Here is a 24,156-nt window from a genome sequence, read left to right as displayed (position 1 = left end):
GGATGGAGTGCCAACCCATCACAGGGCGCACACACACACTCTCATTCACTCATGCAATCACACACTATGGACAATTTTCCAGAGATGCCAATCAACCTACCATGCATGTCTTTGGACCAGGGGAGGAAACCGGAGTACCTGGAGGAAACCCCCGAGGTACGGGGAGAACATGCAAACTCCACACACACGAGGCGGGAATCGAACCCCAACCCCGGAGGTGTGAGGCGAACATGCTAACCACTAAGCCACCGTGTCCCCAAAGGCAGGATTATTGAATGATATTACCCTCCCAATTTGAATTTCATATAGTGCTAAAGCAGGCTATAAAATTGATTTATTTTTATATTTATTTTCCTTTGCGTTGAACCGGTGATGGTTAAGGGCCTTGAACAGATACTACAGTTTGACCTTTTGATATGTAACCCAGAGCCCTAAACACTGAGCCAACACTTAGCTCTGGACATTTCAGCTAAGGGAAAGTGGTGGTTTTAGTGTCAAATTCATGAGAAAGTCCACTATCTACAATAAAATGTCAGTTTTAAGAGGTGAAGTAAGCGCTAATAGCATTAATTGCAACTTCAACCATATCAAATCCAAAAGAAACCCTCTCGCTTATTATAGTTTTCGCGTGAGATCTGGCAGGATGTCGGAGTTCCTGGTTTTCCTCATGCTTTGATGCAGACATTTCCCTCCAACACGCTCGTGATGACAGCACAGCTCTAATGTGGCTGAGGACAGATGTTTATCCATGAAATTGCAATCACAGGGATTCGGCCATGCTTCCTTAGCACTTCTGTGCAATGATATACGGCACAGACTGGTGGAAATCTCGCAGGTCTCACTAACACGTTTCTCTAGCCTGAATAATTTCACTCTAGCACATTTCCAGAGGTTGAAGCGATCGACACAGACCTGTAATCTGAGCTAATGTTCTCCCACTGTGTACATGAGAGAGAAATGGCATGAGACAGTGTATCTAGGGATTTCTTTCCTCCACTTTCATCCAGTCAAACAATATACTGGCCCCCTCCTTGGACCCAGGGAGAGCGTAAACGGAGACAGCACCAATAATTCATGCCGACGCGGCCCATGGCATCTGACCAGCCCGGGTTTTCACGCCCCCCTCGATGGGGTCATGCTCTTGCCTCGTCCATTTGCTTTAATTGGCCCAGGCTGAAGCTAATATCCCATCACACATCTGAGAGACCAGATGACTTCATCCTAATAAAGCTGATGACAAGAGTATTCCAAATGGTAGCTAACAAGCAACGTACAAGAAAGCATATGGTTTGAGACTGAGTTCATGGATACTGACTTGACTAGCAAGCAGCCTAGTTTGCTAAATGACAAATATTATTAGAATGTTATTTCGTAGCATACCCATTGATGTTTACACTAGTATAGGACATTTACATACACAAGACCAACACAGGACCAGAACTTGTGGATTGTCTTAACAGTAGCTTAACTGCAACATCATTTCCCATATAGCACCTGTAAAATCCTTAAAGTTAGCAGAACGTTCTGCAGACATTTTTAAAGTAACGTTAATACAATCAGGAACCTGTTAACTTTCTTTTGAGTTTCTAATCTGTGCTATTTTTGCTTTGTGTTTATCTCATTTGCTGATGGCTGACAGAAAGCCCACAATATGCTACAAACATGACTTTAAGCTAACCTCATATTTTTACATTTATAAAACAACCCACACAGCCTTTTTTTAAAAATTATTTTTTTAAATCATCTCAGAAAGGTCGCTGTTTGTGTCACGTGTTTTGTCAGTTTTACATTTTATTTGCTTATTTTAACAATCATCATTCTAGGCTTTTAAAATGGAAATCTGTTGTTTTCTGATGATTTTCATTTAATTTTTGGTTTGTAATGAACAGACATTTCGAAAGTTTCCTTCTATCAGTGCTAACAACTCTAAATGTGGTTATATGGTTTTATATATGACTCCAATATGGTTTTGATAAAGATTTTTCCAGACATGATGTAGTCAATGAAGTATTGTCTTTAAATCTCGCTCGTACTCAGCACCTGTGAACTTGTATAGTGTTCTGTCTCATTTTTTGGAGCACCGGAGAGAACGGGTCGGTGCAGCCGTCAGCCGAGCTAATCCAGGGCCTCCAAAGCGGTTTAAAACACTCTGGTTTCATCTAATCTTTTTTCCGCTTAGACCCGAGCCTGAAACCTTGTCCATGATAGGAATGGACAAATACAAGGGGTCTCTCTTGCTGCAGCTATGAAAGGCCACTGTGTGTTCAGGGGATTAGGAGCTTGCTTGCTTGCTTTCTTTCTCTCTTTCTTTCTCTCTTTCTTTCTCATTTTGACCAAAATTGAACAAAAAAAAAAGACAGAAAGAAAAATGTTTGTTTATTCTACTCGGTGTTTCGACATTACACAAGACTCAATAGTTTCTTTTCCTTTGGGAATTAGTTTGTAAAGATCTCTAATAGAAACTAAGACAATTTTACTGACCACACATTTAATTCATTGACAATTTATCAACTAATCAATAAAGACTATTATTGCTGAATGACTTCTGCATTGTTTTAATTGTGTGTACATTTACAGTAGCATCTTTATTTATTTTGTCTACTATTTTTTTTTTCATTTGCATTTTTTATTTATTTAAAGAATTAGACTTTTTTTATTTTTTTATTTAAAGAATTAGACACAGGCACTAGCGAGGGCGCCGCTAAAGGGGTCCTTCAGGCTCAGTGTCTCGTCAGGATGATGTCACCGGCGGCAAATCCGTATCAGGTTGGTATCTTCTAATGTGGGCGGTTTTTATTTGTTTATTTATTTATTTTTAAGGTGTAAATGATATAACGGAATAAACGCCATCGTTATTGTGTCTGTGTTTTATTTATTCTGACAGATGTTGTGATGTCCTGTAGTTTCTCGGTATAAAAGAAGGAATAAAGATGCATGTTTATTTTGGGTCGAAGCCCAAACGGCTTTTTGTTCACTTTGTGTTCACTTTATAGTTCACTTTGTAGTTCACTTTGTAGTTCACGTTATAGTTCACTTTATAGTTCACTTTGTAGTTCACTTTATAGTTCACTTTGTGTTCACTTTATAGTTCACTTTGTGTTCACTTTGTGTTCACTTTATAGTTCACTTTGTGTTCACTTTATAGTTCACTTTGTGTTCACTTTATAGTTCACTTTGTGTTCACTTTATAGTTCACTTTGTAGTTCACTTTGTGTTCACTTTATAGTTCACTTTGTGTTCACTTTATAGTTCACTTTGTAGTTCACGTTATAGTTCACTTTATAGTTCACTTTGTGTTCACTTTATAGTTCACTTTATAGTTCACTTTGTGTTCACTTTATAGTTCACTTTGTAGTTCACTTTATAGTTCACTTTGTGTTCACTTTATAGTTCACTTTATAGTTCACTTTGTGTTCACTTTATAGTTCACTTTATAGTTCACTTTGTGTTCACTTTAGTGTTCACTTTGTGTTCACTTTATAGTTCACTTTATGTTCACTTTATAGTTCACTTTGTGTTCACTTTATAGTTCACTTTATAGTTCACTTTATGTTCACTTTATAGTTCACTTTGTGTTCACTTTATAGTTCACTTTATGTTCACTTTATAGTTCACTTTGTGTTCACTTTATAGTTCACTTTGTGTTCACTTTATAGTTCACTTTGTGTTAAAGAGGTTTGTGTTTGGGATTTAATCTGTGTTCTGCAGTAATCTGAGTTTTTACACCTTATTACATTAATAATCACATAACAAATGCTTTAGGTATATAGTTAACAGTTTTTATTATTATTATTATTATTATTATTATTATTATTATTAGTGGTTTTTATTATTAGTGGTTTTTATTATTATTATTATTATTGTTGTTGTTATTATTTATTAGTGCTTTTTATTAGTATTAATATTATTATTATTAGTGGTTATTATTATTACTAATATCATTAGTGTTTTTATTATCGTTATTATCATTATTGTTTTTTATTTGTTTGTTTGTTTGTTTGTTTGTTTGTTCAATGTATCTGAACACACAGAAAGCAGCATAGAATTGCCAAAAGAATTTTCATACTAATATAAAACTAATATATATGTATGTATGTATATATATATATATATATATATATATATTATAAATCAGCCAAAGGATTTTTTTAATTGGTGTGTGTGTGTGTATATATATATATATATGAGATTAGAGTATTAAAAGCTTATAACTGTCAATAGCTTGAGGATTGAAGTATTAGAGATGAGAAATACATGGTATCAATAGGATAGTAAGGATGTGTGTAATAATTTGTCTCCCATCACGCACTTCAATACAGATCTGACTAGCGTTTCAGGTTCGTTGGGCTGTTAAATTAACGTTTTACGTGTGTCTTCTATGTACTTTGAGTTTCACCTTGAAAGCCTTCCACTTTGTTCATGACCTTCAGTCATCACTGCTGATGACACCTATCACTTCTATATGTGGGTTGTCTTATAACTGATGCCACAAAACTTTAGAAACTCACTCGATTGTAAGTCGCATTACAGTTTCCTTTTACTGGAAGTACAAACCTTGTTCCAGCATGACAATGCCCCTGTGCACAAAGGTTTAAGCCTGATGTGGAAGAACTTAAGTGTCTGAACATCTGGAACTGCAGCTTTCTAGACATTCTGGAGTCTGATCTCGGTAAATGATCTGCTGGAATGTGTGAATGAACTTGAGGTGGAAATGGTGTGATGGTAAAGGGTGCACATACTTTTGGCTGTATAGTGTAGAAACTAAGGACCTGTCAAGCTACGGGCTGAGCTAGAAATCTGCTAATCATATGATTGCAGTAAGATGCACCACTAGAGGAAAGAAGACCTTGTTCCTTTGTCTTGTGAGCTTCTTGAACTGTTCTCTTGTGTGACGATTAATTTTTCTTCTGTTTCCTGCTGCAGGTTCTAGAAGGTGAGGTGGTTAAAAGCATCCTCTCTGCTGGTTTGGAGGAACACCACACTGCTGTTACACTGACTCAGGTAGACCTGGGGCTTTTATTTAGAGGAAATAATTAGGACTTTTATGTGTTTGTGTGTGTGTGATGGAGTGGACAAATGCTTGTCCTCATCACTTTGCCCCTGAACACACCTGGGGAAGGAAACAGGTGACAATACTAACAGATAAGAGAGCACTACCTGCTGCTCCTTTTGTCACTGATTTAAGAGGTCCTAGTGACCGTGGATAACAAAGTGTTCAATCAACACACACACACACACACACACACACACACACAGAGGCCTTATCTCGTCCAGCTTTGGCACTGCATTCACGCCATTGGTAGGAACAATGCAGGCTCTTCCCCCCTGACTGACGGGGGTGTGAGTGGGCACTTCACTTCATCTGTCTACTGCAGAGATGTTTTTCCAGTCCTCACACACACACCAGCTTTCAGAGCATTACAATATAGGGTGTGTGTCCATCTCACTTCCTGCTGTGTTTGTTTAAGTCGACGTTATAATGGCGCAGCGTCTCCATCCTCCGTGTTTGTTTCCTCCACTCGAGGACTTGACTTTATTTATTTTTTCAAACAGGTGAAGTGGGGGGTTTAAACAGCCTATCAGTGTTGTTCTCTCTCTGTCACACACACACACACACATACACACACAAACCTTCCCCAGCCCCTATCGTCGAGTGGAAACGGCCACCGAGCGAGAAAGAGAGAGGAAACACAAGATAAGCGATAAAGAGAAGAATGAAGGAATGCCTCCGAGCTGAGGTATGATCTCATTAGGAAGGGCAGGAACACCAGCTGCAGCTCCATGAATGACACATCACCCTCACCATCACTCCTGACCTTCATCCACCTTTTATTATTCAGCTGTTCAGTCCAAAACTCTACAATTACGTTAAATACTGCGCATGCTTTTTTTTAAAGAGGGATTTCAGCAGCATCAGGATTAACGGCACCGTCAACTCAATGAAGACGAGTGTTAAACCTCACAGCTGCTAGTTTAGCATCACGTCCACGTCACACGCTCGTGCGTGAAGTTTCTCACAGAGACGTATTTGTGCTTTCTCAGTCTGTTTGGCGTCAGTACCGGGCTGATGCTTGCAAAATATAAGGTGGAAAAACAAGAATGAATTTAATCCGATCCTGTAAAAACGTTTACGATTTGTATTAAAAAGATGTTTAGATAAAGTAGATTGAAGTTACAGTAGCTGGGAGGAGAATGACTCAAAACTGGTAGGTAGTAGGAGTGTGATGCCATTGTGGTAGCTGCCTGGAGTGTGGCGCTAATGCTGTAGCCGGCAGGAGTGTGACGCTAATAGGGTAGCAGCCAGGAGTGTCGTGCTAATGTGGTAGCCGCCAGGAGTGTGGCGCTAATGCGGTAGCAGCCAGGAGTGTGGTGCTTATACGGTAGCCACCACGTGTGTTGTATTGAGACGCTAATGTGGTAGCCACCAGGAGTGTGGTGAGACGCTAATGTGGTAGCCACCAGGAGTGTGGTGAGACGCTAATGCGGTAGCCGCCAGGAGTGTCGCGCTAATGCGGTAGCCACCAGGAGTGTGGTGAGACGCTGATGCGGTAGCCGCCAGGAGTGTGGTGAGACGCTGATGCGGTAGCCGCCAGGAGTGTGGTGAGACGCTGATGCGGTAGCCGCCAGGAGTGTGGTGCTAATGCGTTTCCCCCCAGGAGTGTGGCGCTATTGCGGTAGCCACCAGTTTGTGACGCTAATGCAGTAGCCGCTAGGAGTGTGATGCATTAGCTTTAGCTGCCAGGAGTGTGGCGCTAATGCGGTAGCCGCCAGGAGTGTGGCGCTAATGCGGTAGCCACCAGGAGTGTGGTGAGACGCTAATGCGGTAGCCGCCAGGAGTGTGGCGCTAATGCGGTAGCAGCCAGGAGTGTGGCGCTAATGCGGTAGCAGCCAAGTGTGTGGCACTAATGCGGTAGCCGCCAGGAGTGTGGCGCTAATGCAGTAGCCGCTAGGAGTGTGACGCATTAGCTTTAGCCACCAGGAGTGTGGCGCTAATGCGGTAGCCCTCAGGAGTGCGAAGTGCGAGTCTAAAGCGGTATCTCTCAGGTGTTCGACTCTAAACTGGTACCTGTTCAGTTTATTAGTTCCTCAGTAAATGTTGCATTTTTGTATTCTCAAGGATTTGGTTATTTATGAATGGCGGTGTGTGTAACCGGTGAGGAGGCGACGTCCCTCCCTCCATCCCGACTCTGTACGAGGGAAGGAATGCGTCCGAGATCTTTTGAAGGCCCACGTTAAAATGAGCGCCCCTCCCCCACCCCCGCTCAGATCCGTTGTAAGGGGCCGACGGTAGCGTGCGTTTGATCTGAAGGTCGCCAGCCCCTCGCCGGTGTTGAGAGATACCTGGCTGGCAGGCCTCGTCCTCATTTAATAACACGCAGAGGGAAGAAGGGAACTGGCTTTCTCATAATTAGGGCCTAATTACCCAGCGGGTGTTGAGAGACGACTCGAGACGAGACAAACTGCCTTTATCCACAGACTTAGAGTCAGATTACTGGAGCTGTCTTATCTGTTCCACACAGAGGAAAGAGAACCTCAATATTCCCTCGCCGGCTTTCTTTTCGTCCGCTAGCTCCGTACACCATCCCTCCATCAGGTGGGACACGCAGACATTAGGAGGAGTGGAACTTTATTAATCTTTTTTTTTTCCTTCATGACGGAAAGCTTAATTGTCGGGTCTTTGGACAGATTCGCCGATTGTCGATATTGTTATTAAAACTTTTACAGATTGTGATCCAGCAGGTTCGTGGAATCTCCACTAAAGCATTCGAGTTCCATGTTAAAGTCAAATCAGATGCTTATTACAGAGAGTTTTGACGAAAATATGACGATAAAAATACAACTTTTTCATCACAGTTCTCGAAGACATTAAAACGATGTAATTAACAGTGAAAAGGAGAAAATGTTTTTGAAATTTATGATTTAATTTTGCAATTTTAAAAAAATGTAAGATCAGGTCAGATTTTTTTCTCAGGTTATAATTATTTAAAAAGAAAATATGTAATAACATAATATTCTAAACTCTTTATGATTGTTTTTTTTTGTTCATTTTTGTACATTTAAAAAATATCTTTGAGGAAGTCATATTTATTTATTTATTTATTTATTTCTGCACTATATTTTCAGATTTTGGAGTTGTTTTTCTCAGTAATAGTTTTTTTTAAACGCCACTGTGATGTTATTACTTTTAAAAGCTTATGTGAATTTATATTTTCACAAATTAAAAGCTCCAGTCTGCTATTGAACTGAAGAACCTTATAATTCTGTGAGCTTAATTTGTCGAGGCTGCGTGTCTCCATTTGTCCGGGAAAAGCCTACCGGCATTAGACTGGTATTATTAATTTTATAACTACATAAAAGATAATTACAGTGGAATTAAGGATTTAAGTGAAGGAATCTGTTGAACTAATTTCACTTTGATGAGAAACAAATAATAACCCGTGCGATGTTAAAGGTGGCCTTTCATCTAAAAGGTAAATGTAGACATTGCCCATGTTTCTGTTGGCAGGAAGTGGACTGTGCCACTTTTGTGGGAAGGGAAGGAGGCTTGAGTCTAGTTTCTGCCAACAGAAATACGTTTACATGTCAAATTTGACATGATTTGTTCAATTTTATTATGCTTATAAATATATATAGCTGATAAAACAGGAGTGGGCGGAGTCTAACGCTTATCTAAACATAGTATTGTTGGGGAAAAGACTACGGTAGTTTTGCTTAGCAAAAACTAAGCACCAGGAAACAATATGCTAATTTGTTATTTTAATTGGACAACATGCAATTTACTGCTTTAATTGGACAATATGCTAATTTGTTATTTTAATTGGACAACATGCAATTTACTGCTTTAATTGGACAATATGCTAATTTGCTACTTTAATTGGACAATATGCTAATTTGCTACTTTAATTGGACAATGCTAATTTACTACTTTAATTGGACAATATGCTAATTTGTTACTTTCATTGGACAATATGCTAATTTACTACTTTAATTGGACAATATGCTAATTTACTACTTTAATTGGACAATATGCTAATTTGTTACTTTCATTGGACAACATGCTAATTTACTGCTTTAACTGGACAATATGCTAATGTGTTACTTTAATTGGACAATATTCTAATTTGTTACGTTAATTGGACAGTATGCTAATTTATTACTTTAATTGGACAATATGCTAATTTACTACTTTAATTGGACAATATGCTAATTTGTTACGTTAATTTGAAAATATGCTAATTTGTTACTTTCATTGGACAATATGCTAACTTACTACTTTAATTGGACAATATGCTAATTAGTTACTTTAATTGGACAATATGCTAATGTGTTACTTTCATTGGACAACATGGTAATTTACTGCTTTAACTGGACAATATGCTAATGTGTTACTTTAATTGGACAATATTCTAATTTGTTTTATGTTAATTGGACAGTATGCTAATTTACTACTTTAATTGGACAATATGCTAATTTGTTACTTTCATTGGACAATATGCTAATTTACTACTTTAATTGGACAATATGCTAATGTGTTACTTTAATTGGACAATATTCTAATTTGTTACGTTAATTGGACAGTATGCTAATTTACTACTTTAATTGGACAATATGCTAATTTACTATTTTAATTGGACAATATGCTAATTTGTTATGTTAATTTGATAATATGCTAATTAGTTACTTTAATTTGACAATATGCTAATTTACCGTTTTAATGGGATACAAACTAAGCTTTATGACTTCACTAAAAAAAACCTCTAAAATTTGGGTTTATAGATTAGTGATGTGTACGTGGTTGCTTTTGGGGTTTGTTTGTTTTTGTTTGTTTGTTTGTTTGTTTGTTTGTTTGTTTAAGCAGGCTCAAATTAGCGATGAGTCTTGTAGATTTAAATAATTCCCGGAAAAATGGTCGGTGTTTATTGCATCAAATGGTTTTCAAAGGGAACGTAACGTTAAGTCAGGGTTCAATAATACTACTAAAAAAATATTGTGTTTAATCGAATACAATTCGTTTGTGTGTCTGTCTAGTTTGAGTGTTCTGTAAAGAAATGAACAGTTTGTGTGAGAAAGTAATGGATGACTTGATGGTGTGATGAAGCAGGTTCACTGATAAAAAAAAGTTTAGTAGTTTTCATTACTAGCTGTTATACCATACGAGTCTGTTAGCAATTATAATGTTTACTTAATAAATAAAGATTCAATTTAATACATACAGTTGGAGAACCTCAGAATTCTCTCGCTGGATTTATTTTCATCCGCTAGCTCCGTGCACCATCCCTCCATTAGGAGGAGTGGAACTTTTATTAATCTTTTTTTTTTCCTTCATGACTGAAAGCTTAATTGTCGGGTCTTTGGACAGATTCGCCGATTGTCGATAATGTTATTAAAACTTCTACGGATTGTGATCCAGCAGGTTCGTGGAATCTCCACTAAAGCATTCGAGTTCCATGTTTATTAAAGTCAAATTAGATGCTTATTACAGAGAGTTTTGACTAAAAAGGGTGAGAAAATATGATGAGAAAATATTTTTCAAATATCTAGTTTTAAATTTTCAAATTTTTCAAATTCTTTCATTTTTAACGTTAAAACGTTAAGATCTTGGTTTTTTTTCCAGTTTATAATTATTTAACCCTTGTATGTTGTTCGGGTCTGTGGGACCCATATTCATAAACATCAATAGTTTTGAAAAACTTTGCTTCCTTGTAAATTTGTTGATTTTTTTTTTCCACTCATAACTTGATTAAATTTGATTTTCTTTTTTTATTACATTTGATTAAAAAACAACAAAAAACGAGTAGCACTTTAATTAAAAACGTGATGTAATAAAGGTAAAGAGCAAATATTAACCATATATGCTGTTTATATCGCTTGTAATTGGGATGAAGTAAACATCTGTAGAGTATTTTAACATAAAATATTTGATTGTGTTGAATTAAAAACCCAAAAATGCAGCGAGTCAGACAGAAAATACGAACAACATACAGGGGTTAAAAAGAAACTATGATGTCCATTTGATAACTTTTAATATTCTCAATGACTTTCTGTTTCTGATCAATTTTTGTACATTAAAAGAAAAAAAAATGTATTTCTTAAAATTCTTTTCTCCTTTTAATTATTTATTTATTTTCTCTCACTGCATTCCACGCTATATTTTCAGATTTTTGGCAATATGTACAAAGCTACTGTATAAATGTAGTGGTTATAAATGGAGGTTTTCTGGCCCTCATGCTGAAGACCTAAAGTGCACCAGTCGGATGTGAGATCTCAGTGCCGCGGTCTACATATTTTAAACAGATAATACACAATTCTTTTCGACTCCTGTGTATGTTAGCAGCATTTTTGTGTGTTTGTGCTTCTTTCTCATTGGGCCACTCATTTGTTTGCTTTGTGGCCTTTTCACGTTTTTGTGAACAATTGAAGGGTTTCGCTAACAGGAGATTGAGTGACAGCTTGTCACGAGCTTGTTTTGATAGTTCGGGTTTGTACACAGTGTGTTCCTTCGTTTTAGTTGATAACCACGAGTGCGCCATTGTGCAAGCAGGCAGCCTTAAACTGCTGACTTTGACTTACTGAGATCGAGGAAAGCGACGTGAGGGAGCAGCGAGAACGAGCGCATTCCTCAGATACACGAGTCTGGCTGACGTTAAGGACGAGCAGGTCTTCACTTTGACTCGTATTAAAAAAAAAAGCATAAGAAGATTCACAGTCGCAAATTATTCACGTAGCAGGACGGTGATTACAGCCCGACGGTTCTGATTGAAATATAAATAAATTTTACATTTCTTTATCGGATTCTTGGATCAACGGAACAAAAAAATAAGGAATAAAAAGCTTCACGTTGTATTAATAATTAACGAGTAATGTGGAGAAGAATACTTACCTATACCATTCCATCCCAAAGTGTTTTATTCCTCTTATAATGCAGAGATCTGTGTTTATTATTTAACACACAACTAATTTTAAAACTAACACACAACTTTTTAAAAATTTATTTGTTGACGCGTTGAATTTTGTTGAATGTCCGTGAAACTCTCCTACGTACTTTATAGCGGCTATAGAACATTTCGTACACGTCTCGACAATTAATTAGAGGAGAAATATGAGATTACGAAATATAATGATTATCACGTAGCCTCATGCAATTATCAGCAACCTTCTCTCTCTCTCTCTCTCTCTCTCTCTCTCTCTCTCTCTCTCTTTTCCCCCATCTTCCTGGAAGAAACTTGTGATGTGCTTTTCTGATAGAGTGCGTGCTTTTTTCCAGCACCTTGGTGCACGAGGAGCCACACAATAAGGGCGCCTTAATCCATTACTAAAGCCAGCCAAATCCGCCCTGTCATACTAACTCCCTCCTCTCGCAACACGCACACTCCGCCGCTCCGACACAAAGCTCAGCTCTTTGGCAAATGGATGCTAAAAGGATATATAAAAAAAAAAAAAAAGATGAGGCAACTGTTGCCAGCACCCCCCCACCCCCACCCCTTTTTTATTCAGTACAGGAGAAGTGCCGATGGCACTTCAAACGACTCGAGTGTGGGCACAGCCAAAGAAAACATCAGAAAAGGGATTTTTTTTTTAAGCAGCAGCAGGCGAGGATCTGTACAGTGTGTGAATGACGCAGTGTTGTGTTCAGTTAACCTCAGTTAAGCGCTCTCTGGAAGGGAGATTTGATTTCACCTCGAGTCTCTGAACCCACTCACAATCCTTAAACGGGCTCCAGAGAGGTTGAACTCCAATCGTCATGGCTTCTAATTTCAGACAACGCACACACACACACACACACACACACACACACACATTCTTGTATTGTGGTACTTGTGGACCGCAACGTTCTTATAAACACAGTAATGCATAAGGTCCCACACACCAAATGGGCCAAAGCTGAACTAAAAATGTCCTTTTTTTGGGTCTTTACAACATTTTAACAATTACTGTGTAAACATGTCCCCTTGACATGAGAGAAAATACTTATATGAACACTTGTATTATTTCCTCTCATATTCTCATTAATATGACAAAAACAGACATATGCACACATGCAACCTCACACATCATACAGAGGTAAACAATTTACAATACGGGGATCAGCATCGTTGTATCCGTTACTTTTTTTTTTGGGTCCCCACAAGCATGGTTTGTGTCTAAGCAGGTCCCAATAAAGTAATAAACACAAACTGATTAACACACAACCCTTAATCTCTTTTAGTAGGTTTGCCTTTTGTGTTGTGGATGTAAGTGTGTTAACGTGTGTGTGTGTGTGTGTGTATATATATATATATATATAAATATATATATATATATATATATATATATATATATATATATATATATATATATAATATGTACGTCTGTGTGTGCACTTTTGATTTAATCTCTTAATGGCGTCTTCATTCTTTTCACACACTATCCTTATAGTGACCCAAGGAACATCTCTGTCCTCATAAGGAAAATGAATTAAAATGAACTTGACGATCATTTCAGCTTTGCTTTATTTCTTGTGTGTGTTTTTTGTCATGTCACGTACAGTACATATGAGACCACGTGTTACCATAAGTACTGCGGTACAAGCATGTCTTTCTGTCTCTACATGGAACAAAATACGTTGTCGGAACAAAAATCCCGGTCCTTGAAAGCGAAGTACATTTAAAACGTTTATTTGCGGTGTTTGTAATTTGAGATGATGGTGTTTTGTGTCACTTTATCGTTCTTATGAAAGAACACGTACCCTAAAAGTATTTTTGTAGTATACAGAGGACCCTAGGGCTGTTTATGTTGTGTGTGTGTGTGTTCATTCTCATGTTACTGTACGTTTGAAAGTCTGTGGTCCCCACAACTGCTGTAATACAACAATATATGTTTTTTTAATGTGGACCAAAGGACATTGTCTAAACCAAAATCCTGGGCTTTATAAATTCTATACATTTATATATATAAATGCGACTTTGTAACATGAGCATCATTTGTAACATATGTTTTCTGTCACATTGCCTTACGTACAGGATTAGACATTCCCCAAAAGTACTACAATGTGTGTGTGAAAGTGTAGTCCACTGTACAGAGAACTTTAACAGCCTGTATGGAGATGGTTTTCTCCTTGTTATCGCCATTTTCTGGGGACCTTGTTGTTGACAGAAATGTAATGTATGTGGGTTTGAAAAACGAGGTCCCCACAAGTGCTGCAGTACCAATAGGTGTCTAGGTACATGATAATCTCTATCTAGAACCTGGGAAATTGTTGAAACAAAAATCTTGTCCTCATAAAACAAACGTCGGTGTGTTTTCTGTGACAGTAGTGTACTTACAAGTGTGTATGTACAAGTACACATAATGCAAATGTGTGTGTTTGATTTTATTAATGGGGACCAAATGCCCCTTTTCCACCGAGGCAGTTTGAGTGCTGGTTCGGAGCCTAATTTAGAACCAGTTCTTTCTTTTTCGACTGCCAAAGCACCGGCTCTGAACCAAGAAAAGTGGTTCTTAAGTAGCACCAAAACGTCGCTGGTATAGACTTAAGAACCGCTTGCGTCAGGAGCTGGGGGCGGGGCTACTGTTAGCGCATTTGATAATGTACCTTAAGTATACTAATGTTTAATACACTTTTACTTTACCGCGATATGATACATTATCAGCACACATGATAGTAGGTAGCTACATGCTAAGGCTAACTTTTTTCTGTGTTAACGATAAAATAACGTTATGTACTTTATCCATTACAACCTCCGTTTATACAGATTACACGGAGCCGCATGTACACGTCGGATTCGCTGCGTTTGGATGTTAATGTAGGTTCACAATGCCATGAGCATTAACAGTAAAGCAACATCCGCCATTGTTGTTGTGTTTGTGTTTGTCGCTGCTGCGCTAACGTTGCTGTGTAAGGTGACACGTATACAGTGACGTCACACTCGGCGCTGTGATGCTCTCTAGCCGGTTGAAAGGCAAACCGGTTCTTAAAAGGTTCGCCAGTGGAACCAACTTTGAACCAGCACTAGTTCTGAACCAGCACCCGTTTTTTTCCGGTGGAAAAAGGGTACTAGACGTTCTTATAAGTAGATTGTATTGGAATGGATTGGTGAAGTTGTAACACGGTTTAATTTATCTGTGTGTAACTTCGTATGTTGATGCGATCTGAGACTACAAAGTCCTTATAAGTACCACAGTACAAGTATGTGTGTGTTAATTTATCTGAAAAAGTTCACATTATTTGCCAAGCGATAGGTAATGAAGTGAATTTTCTTTAGATCAAATGCACAAAGGAGTTTGTATCATTCGTCGTGTCTGTTTGTTTTTTCGAGACCACACAAGTGCATAATGCTAGTACATGTGATGGTGTTCATATTTATTTCTTTATGAGGACCAAATTGGGTTGGGGACGAATCTTCTGGTCTCATGCTGAAGTGTCAGGTAGTACCAGGTAGGATATAGGAGAATGCTGGAGTGCTTGGCTCTTAATTAGGAAGGTAGAGCAGAAAGTAGGCTCCGCTTGACAGGTTAACACGCACAATTTAACCACTAACCTCCCGAAATGAGCGCCAGTGAAATAGCAGAGGCTCCGGTTTCAGGGACAGGGCCAAGGGTGATCGAGAATCAGACGCCACAAAGAGGGATCTTCATTAACTTTCCTGATCTGTATCTAAAATCTCGCCTATATTGGATGCCACTCAAGAAGAAAGCTACCATTCTGTCTCTGTCTCTGTCTTTTGTTCTTCATCCCTTTTTCACTCGTGCCGCATGCCAGGTCCTCTTAACTCCTTTACAAGCCGTCACGGAAAGAGAATTCACAAGCAGATGTGCCGTTGTCTTTTTTGACACACGCTTTCCGTCTGCATTAGTGTTGTGATTGGCTGCGAAACCTGCCGCTGGTCACAAAGGCAGAGTCTCGGCCTGTTTACAGTAATTAAGTTGTCTCGCACGGTGATTCATGGCACATTGAGTAAGAGCTGTTATCACGTAGAAGGAAAAAGAAAAACCCTGTACAGATTTCTTCCTCCTTAAACCCTCGCTGGCTTTATTTTTATTTACAGTTTTGTCTGAGTCCCCAGGCACTAAGCCAGCCCTGTTTATAAATGATTAACAATCAGAACAGGCCACGTTTTCTGTGCAGGAACAAGTGCGAAAGCGCTTAAAAGTTAAGTCGCTCCGGTTTGTTCGTTTAAGCACGGATGAAGACGAATTTAAGAACTCGTTAACGCCGTATAAATGAGGACGGCTGAGCGAACGCTTCTGGTGCTAATATTTCAAATTGTAAGTGACTGTTAGTTTTTTCTTTCTTTATTAATCAGGAGAACTGATTGTACTCTATGCTAGAGGTCTTCTCGGGTCTAAAGAGATGTAACCCGAACCGAAGTGACCCGAATCACTTTTTACCCGAACCCGACGTGCATATTTATTTATTTATTTATTTTGAAGGAAGACCCGGCCCGAGACAAACCCGGAAAAATGAGACCCGAGTCCGACCCGACGGCAATTTTTTTTTTTAACCCGACTGGACCCGAATGTTGCATAACTCTACACTAAAGTAACCGCTACAATCGATTGACAGGTCTGTTTCAACGAAAATTAGCTTACTACCAGCCACACGTCGCCAGACACATGTCGCAAGCGGTCTTGGCAAACAGAGGAGAGGTTGGAAAAGGACTTGAGTCGATGCACACACACGAGATACAGTAGTTTGGGTCTTCTCGGGTCCGTTCGGTAAAAACACATTCATTTTAAATTACCCGAGACCCGATGCAGCTATCATCGGGTCGGACCTCTGGTTTTCGGATCTAAGTGGACTCGTGAAGACCTCTAGTCTATGCATTCATATTCAGGGCCGTATGTTTATCGGACGGAAAAGGTTCTGAAAAAATGTGACTTACTTTTATTTATTTATTTATTTTTATTTATTTTAGTTGCAGTCTGCGAGATCTCCATGCGCTGCTCCGTAGAGGTTCGGACCCGACGATGGCTCGTCCTCCCCCGGACCCCGTGTTTACACTGAGGGGTTCGGCTGCCTCGGTTAACACGCTTCACTTTCACTGCGCTGAGGCGGGGCTCCCGCTGCTGTACTCAGGGTGAGCGTCTGTCAATCACAGACCGGACTGACATGATTGGATACATCTTATACACACCTTACACTTTTATAAACACTTTTGAGAGAATTCGTTTCAGTGCACAGACAGACAAAAGTGTGAAACTTTGTTATGATGTCGTAAAATATTTTAGCCAATCAGGTCCGATATGCAAATGAAGGTAATGTGTGGGAGGTTGTGAACGTTTTGAATTTGCATTTTTTGTCTATCTGTACAAGTGTAGCAGCTTCTGTTCCTTTTTTAAGGATGTTTAGTAACAAGAAGATAAAAAAAAACATGTACACCATTGAACTTTTCTGAAAAATTAGGACTTCCCAAAGACAGGCAGTTCCACCAAACCCACTATAATATACAACAGTTTTTCAACGATACCACAAGGAAAATCTGAGCTTCTTTTACCGTTGATTTCCGGTGCCGTGGCTTTGCTATGTGTCAAAATATTTTTTAGCCTCTGTCAAGAGTTTGTGACTTGACGTTGATGAAACTTTCAGCAATAACGATCCCACAGTTTTATTCAAATCGGGACAAAAACTCAGTACTGCAGTCTGGATTAAAGACACCATCCACATTCACAAATAGATTTTAAATAGGAATATATGTGATTTTCATAACATTGATTGTGTGGGTGTGGCTTAGTGGTTAGCACGTTCGCCTCACACCTCCAGGGTCGGGGGTTCGATTCCCGCCTCCGCCTTGTGTGTGTGGAGTTTGCATGTTCTCCCCGTGCCTCGGGGGTTTCCTCCGGGTTCTCTGGTTTCCTCCCCCGGTCCAAAGACACGCATGGTAGGTTGATTGGCATCTCTGGAAAAATTGTCCGTAGTGTGTGAGTGTGTGTGTGAATGAGAGTGTGTGTGTGCCCTGTGATGGGTTGGCACTCCGTCCAGGGTGTATCCTGCCTCGATGCCCGATGACGCCTGAGATAGGCACAGGCTCCCCGTGACCCGAGAAGTCCGGATAAGCGGTAGGAAATGAATGAATGAATGAAGGAATTATTGTATGGGTGCCAATAATTTTATTTGGTGCTCCTCCAGATCAGGAAAAGGTTTAGTCCACGTGTGGAACCTGAACACCCGACGAGCGGAGAGCGTTTTAGACGGCCACGCCGGAGCTTCCGTCATCTGGGTCAGCATCGTTCGCTCCACAAACACCTTGCTCAGGTACGACAAGAACACGCCCCTGTCCCCATGACTCTACTGATCACTTTTCAGCTCAGGAAATTTTCTCTTTTTCTTTGTGTGTGTCTATTCAGTCATGGTCGTGATATGCAAGTGTGCTTGTGGGATTTGCACGAGGGTCGGCGTACCGTAGCGCATTCGTTGCACACAGGAAGTGTCGGGTTCTGCCAGTCTTGTCTCCTGGAGGGTGATGGAAGTAAACCTCTGATTGCACTTCCAGCAGAAAACATGGAGGAGGTGAGCAAACATGGAGGAACTCTCTTGTTTGGAACTTTATCTACTTGTGGTTTTGAGGTGAAATTGGTGGTCTTAGGAAGGACAACGTGAAGCCCCCCGTTGGCCGATTCAGAGCAGAGTCGCTCCAAACAGCTATGCAGATCTAATGCGGTCATTTTATCGTCAGAGGATCTTCGTCCCATAACGAGACACGGGTAACACACCCTTATAGATTTTGACCAGGACTTCATTAATGCGTACTCGAACCAGTGTAGAATTCCCAGCAGACCCACAGCATAGTCACTGTGACTAAATCATGCCCAGCAGTGGCAGCTTGGTGGACCTGGGATTTGAACTCACAACCTACTGCTCAGTAATCCAGCACTTTAAGCTCACTACTAAGCTACCACGTCCCTCAATATCGACATGTCGTTATGCCGAGGATGTGCTATACGTCCTTGAGATGTAGATCTGATGACTCCAGTGGCTTCTGGTTTTTGTCCCTGACTAAGGGTTGGGGTCAGTATTTGGCCCCAAGCGTGTCCTCGTTGCACAGGTGCCATTATCATCTTCTCTGTGGCTCTAGTTTTAGTGTAAACTGTAGCGAGTGTTTGTTAGTATAACAGTAAAAGTGCTCAGTGTTCTGCGTAGAAATGAAATATTGCATATTGAGCTGCTACATTCTCAGTTTGGGACACAGAAAATAACAATAATTAACTTTAGTCATGCAGGACATCAGGGGGACACGAGTTTGTGCTTAAAGTTCTCCTTTAATATCTGCTAATGAAGTATCTGCTTAAAGAAACTAACACACTGCAGAATGTGGAGTGTCTGAGACTTGTAATCTCTCTCTCTCTCTCTCTCTCTCTCTCTCTTTCTCTCTCGCTCACTTGCTCTCTCTGTCTCTCTTTCTCACTCACTTGCTCTCTCTCTCTCTGTGTGTGTCTCTCTCTCTGTCTCACCTCTCTCTCTCTCTCTCTCGCTCACTTGCTCTCTCTCTCTCTCTCTCTCTGTGTGTGTGTCTCTCTCTCTGTCTCACATCTCTCTCTCTCGCTCACTTGCTCTCTCTCTCTCTTTCTGTGTGTGTGTCTCTCTCACCTCTCTCTCTCTCTCACTTGCTCTCTCTCTTTCTCTGTGTCTGTCTCTCTCTCTGTCTCACCTCTCTCTCTCTCTCTCTCTCTCACTCTCTCACTAGCTCTCTCTCTCTTTCTCTGTGTGTCTCTCTCTCTCTGTCTCACCTCTCTCTCTCTTTCTCTCTCGCTCGCTTGCTCTCTCTCTCTTTCTCTGTGTGTGTGTCTCTCTCTCCTCTCTCTCTGTGTCTCTCTCTCGCTCTTGCTCTCTCTCTCTCTTTTTCTGTCTCTCTCTCTCTCTTTCTGTCTCTCTCTTTTTTGCTCTCTCGCTCTTGCGCTCTCTCTTTTTCTCTGTAAGTCTCTCTCTCTCTCTCTCACACACCTGAGGGGATGAGTTCTCGTCTTAAAGCTCTCTTTGTTTAGAAAGCAGAGCTAAAAGCTGCTCCAGATGTGCCAACCTGTTATAATACGAATTGGCTTTAACGAAGAGTCGTTTAATCGAGCTCTTAACGAGGATATATCGCGACCGTCATGGTCGCGCCCCGGAGCGTTGGCCTCGACCCTTCACTCACTCGCCCCTGTCATTATGGTTTGTGGTTCTAATCAGAGTGTATAACTGTAGATGGGAAATATATACGCATGCCTATGTGCCTAAAGCCATAGTGTGTGTGCGTGTGTGTGTGTGTGTGTGTGTGTACTGACTATAATCACAAGTTATCTTGAGCTGATTATGAACCTTATGGCTAATGGTGTAAGATTTTAGCCTGTGGCTTACTCACAGAACTCCAACATCGTTACAACATGGCTGTACAGGAAGAAAGGCTTATTCTTCTACTGTTGTGTCTTACAACTCATTCGCTTCTGTTTAGAGCCAAATATCAAGTCAAGACTTGATGATTCAGAAAGCAACACAGGCTTTTGGCGAGCGTGCAAAAATGGCTCAGTAGCAATGAAAACAAATCTAACTGCATGTGGACCGTGGTTGTTTTTTTACATTTCCAAAGTTAAACCTAACGTACTTGATTTTTTTAAAAAGAATCGAATGTTTCTTCGTGTGTCACAATAAATACAACGTACATAATTGTAAATTCAAATACTTTATTGAAATGTATTGAAACTCGCTCAGGAAAACTAGTCTAGAAATTAAAATGAAAAGAAATCAGTCACACAAATCCACAAACGACTATATATTTATTTATTTATTCCTTAAAGCGGCCATATCTATTTTCCTTAAAGCGGCCATAAGCGACTCTATGGATGCGATATGGAACTTCACAAAAGAAAATAGAAATTCACCGCCTGTATTAATGCGCTCCAGCAGATACGTCACCGGTTCTTTAAGGGCATCTGTAAGGAGACGCTTGTTATTATTTAGTGTTCATGGAAGGAGTCTCCGGTTTCAGCGCTGTTTAAGTTTTCCCTCCGTTTTACAGGATGGAGGATTTTCCTTCTTTTTTTTTTTCTTTTTAAATGTTGGGAGAATTTTCTCCGAGTCAGAAGCCGACTCTTGTTCGTACAGCAGTGTAAATTTCGCCCTCACCCCTTCCTCTCGTCCCATAGATAAAGGTGATGGAGTTGGATAGTCAGACGCTGACCTGCTCTTTAATCCCGGACGATAAACACGGCATGCTGATGTGCATGAAGATGTGGCAGGTAAGATTACATGCCGTAACTACACACTTTCCTTAATTGTTATCCGGATTAGCTTCTTAGCTTCGGGACATCATTTAAGATGCGTTGGCTAATCAACAAGGAGTATCGTAAAAAATGTCAATTATTGCTGAGCTGTTGCTTTAAAAAGAAAACACCACCTCACTGTTTTTCCTCCCATCATTAGTATTATCCGGTAGACCGGTGGATCAGCAGTGAATGATTTACGACGCGGCCGTGTCCTGAACTATATATATATATATGTATGAAGTCTCATCTTCAGTCCAGTAATTACAGTTGTTGGAATAGTAGCGGCTTTCAGCTATAAATCAACCGCCGAGCTGTTTTGCAGCCAAGAGCTCGTATTTTGGCTCGCTCATTAAATAAAGACTTGCAGTTTCATGCTTAATTAATATTTCTGCTTGTAATATTTATGGCTTTTCCAGTAGAGTAGTGGGAAGAGAAGCGTATATAAAATTATATATATTTATTTGTTTAATTAATTAATTTTTTTAATTTTTTTTTTAATCAGATGACTTTTAGGATTTTATGTCCGAAGCATCACTGGATGTGTTGATGCTGTGTTTAAAATGTAGAAATATTATTCATTCATCCATTCATTTCCTACCGCTTATCCGAACTTCTCGGGTCACGGGGAGCCTGTGCCTATCTCAGGCGCCATCGGGCATCGAGGCAGGATACACCCTGGACGGAGTGCCAACCCATCACAGGGCACACACACACACTCTCACTCACTCACACACTCACACACTACGGACAATTTCCCAGAGATGCCAATCAACCTACCATGCATGTCTTTGGACCGGGGGAGGAAACCGGAGTACCCGGAGGAAACCCCCGAGACACGGGGAGAACATGCAAACTCCACACACACAAGGCGGAGGCGGGAATCGAACCCCCAACCCTGGAGGTGTGAGGTGAACGTGCTAACCACTAAGCCACCGTGCCCCTCTATCTATCTATCTATCTATCTATCTATCTATCTATCTATCTATCTATCTATCTATTTATCTATCTATTTTAATTTAATTCAATTTAATTATTTATTTATTTATTTATTTGGATGTCCTTTAGGATTTTATGTCCGAAGCATCACTGGATGTGTTGATGCTGTGTTTAAAATGTAGAAATATATTTATATTAATAATTACCTTATAGCTCGTTAAGTTCGTAAATAACCATAAATTATTAGCTCAGTTTTATAGGCAACTAAGCCATTTTTTTTTTTTAATATATACAGTAGAAGTAGGTTTGGCTTAACTCTAGGGATTTTATTCATAAAAATAGGGATTATGTTCGATTATGGGAGGGGTCTCTGTTTATATGGGTGGGGTTTAAGTGGTTGTTTATATGGGTAGGGTTTTTTTTTTGTTCATGAGGGCGGGGCTTGTGTTAATCATCGATTATGTGTCAATATAAATCTATTAATAATAGACCTCTTGTGTAATATGCGTGGAGAGAGAAAGAGAGCCATAAATAATCAAATAAATAATCAAATAAATAATAAGTATCAAAAAATTATATTAAATCAATATGAATATAATAATATATAATATATATTATAATAATAATATATAAAAAAATTTTTGTGTTTTATGGTCAAATCTCCAACATATCAGTCACACACACACACACACACACACACACAGGTTGTAATAGAGCCTGCATGGTGTCAGCAATGGAGCTGAAACAGATTGCTTGTTATTCTTAAAGCTTTGTAAATGTGAGACTATTATACAGATTTAACGCAGCGCTGCTCTGTGATTGGCTGATGGTGAGGGAGTGCGATATGTCAGGGTTTCAGCACGTACAGAGAAGAGGAAATGTTTCAGGACAGATATCCATCTCCGCCCGGCGCCCGATGGATCCATGATGTCACTTCCCCTACTCACATTACCAAGAGCTCTATTCATTCATGTCACAACACACAGCACGACTTTCTCAAACAGTTCTCTAAAGATTTTCGCCAAAAGCGAATCAAAAGGGTTCAAAGTAGAATTAGGACTTTTTCTATATTTTTAAGCTTCTAATTTTAACCAAAGAAACCTTTTCTATTTATTTTTACAGAGCTCGTGTAACTCCGTACTGCGTTCGCACGGGTTAATAAGACGGAAAAAAAAATAAAGTCATCTATAATCTTCAAACGTATACCTAATTCGTTGGCCGGAGGTCGTGATGTCGAGGGGGGGAAACTCCCCGAGATGACACGAGAAGAAACCGTGAGAGGAACCGGACTCTTCTGTCTGGATGTCACGAAGAACGTGATTATAAATCACTTCCCTTCTGTAGGAAAAAAACTATGGAACTGTAACCAGGATTCATTCTAGTTATAAGGGTGAAGTATATTGTGTTAAAGTTATGAACTAGTCACTGATGGAAACATCATCATCATCATCATCATCGTCGTCTGAAAACCGACCGAAGCGCCGACACCGGAGACTCCTTCCGTTAAAGTCGTCTCAATATCTCTTAGAATTAGAGCATTAATATGAGCCTGTGATTTATGTTGCAGTCTGAACTGCTTACATATATAATATATAAACGTAGTGAAAGTAGAGAGCTGTGGAAAAACGACACGTGGCGTCGGATCGATCCGGAGGATTTAGTCGTTTGAATTCGTCTGTACAGACGTGTCACTTGTTGCAGTCGTTTTTTTTCTTCCCGTCTCCTCTCGCTCGTCCTCTGTTCTGTCGCTCTCTCTTTTCCTTTTCCGCTCCTTTTCTCTCTCTCGACTTATCACCTCACCGATCCTTCGTCCGTCTCACTCCTGTATTTCTCTGTTACTTATCTTCCATCACCTCTCATCCCCTTGTCACCTCTCTCTCTCTCTCTCTCTCTCTCTCTCTCTCTCTCTCTCATTCTACTCCCAGTTTCTGGCTCTGTAGCAGCTGTTAGATGATGTATCTTCTCCTCCGGCTCGTGCCGTAATCCCACTCAGGAGCTCTTACG

At 39.9% G+C, this 24,156-nt stretch overlaps 1 protein-coding gene across 7 annotated transcripts in view; it reads left to right on the top strand.

Moving 5' to 3' along the window:
• Positions 1-2,706: 2,706 nt before the first annotated feature.
• The window catches only part of gnb1l (guanine nucleotide binding protein (G protein), beta polypeptide 1-like), a 36,228-nt gene continuing 14,778 nt past the window's right edge, over positions 2,707-24,156 (top strand). For 3 of the 7 annotated variants that reach the window (XR_003445562.2, XR_003445563.2, XM_027179344.2), the window contains exons 1-6: positions 2,707-2,766; positions 4,924-5,001; positions 16,896-17,057; positions 18,107-18,232; positions 18,325-18,487; positions 21,097-21,189. Coding sequence is in view for 5 of the 7 variants with exons in the window: in XM_027179344.2 (XP_027035145.2) it covers positions 16,948-17,057; positions 18,107-18,232; positions 18,325-18,487; positions 21,097-21,189 (492 nt within the window). In the remaining 2 variants the exon portion in view is untranslated. Of the gene's footprint in view, positions 2,767-4,923; positions 5,002-16,115; positions 16,246-16,895; positions 17,058-18,106; positions 18,233-18,324; positions 18,488-21,096; positions 21,190-24,156 lie in introns of those variants that run through there. The other 4 variants (XM_027179346.2, XM_047818801.1, XM_047818803.1 and 1 more) reach the window with 4 other exon arrangements.

This window comes from Tachysurus fulvidraco, chromosome 9 (assembly GCF_022655615.1).
Source record: "Tachysurus fulvidraco isolate hzauxx_2018 chromosome 9, HZAU_PFXX_2.0, whole genome shotgun sequence".
NCBI lineage: Eukaryota > Metazoa > Chordata > Actinopteri > Siluriformes > Bagridae > Tachysurus > Tachysurus fulvidraco.
This window is presented reverse-complemented; position numbering and strand designations above follow the sequence as displayed.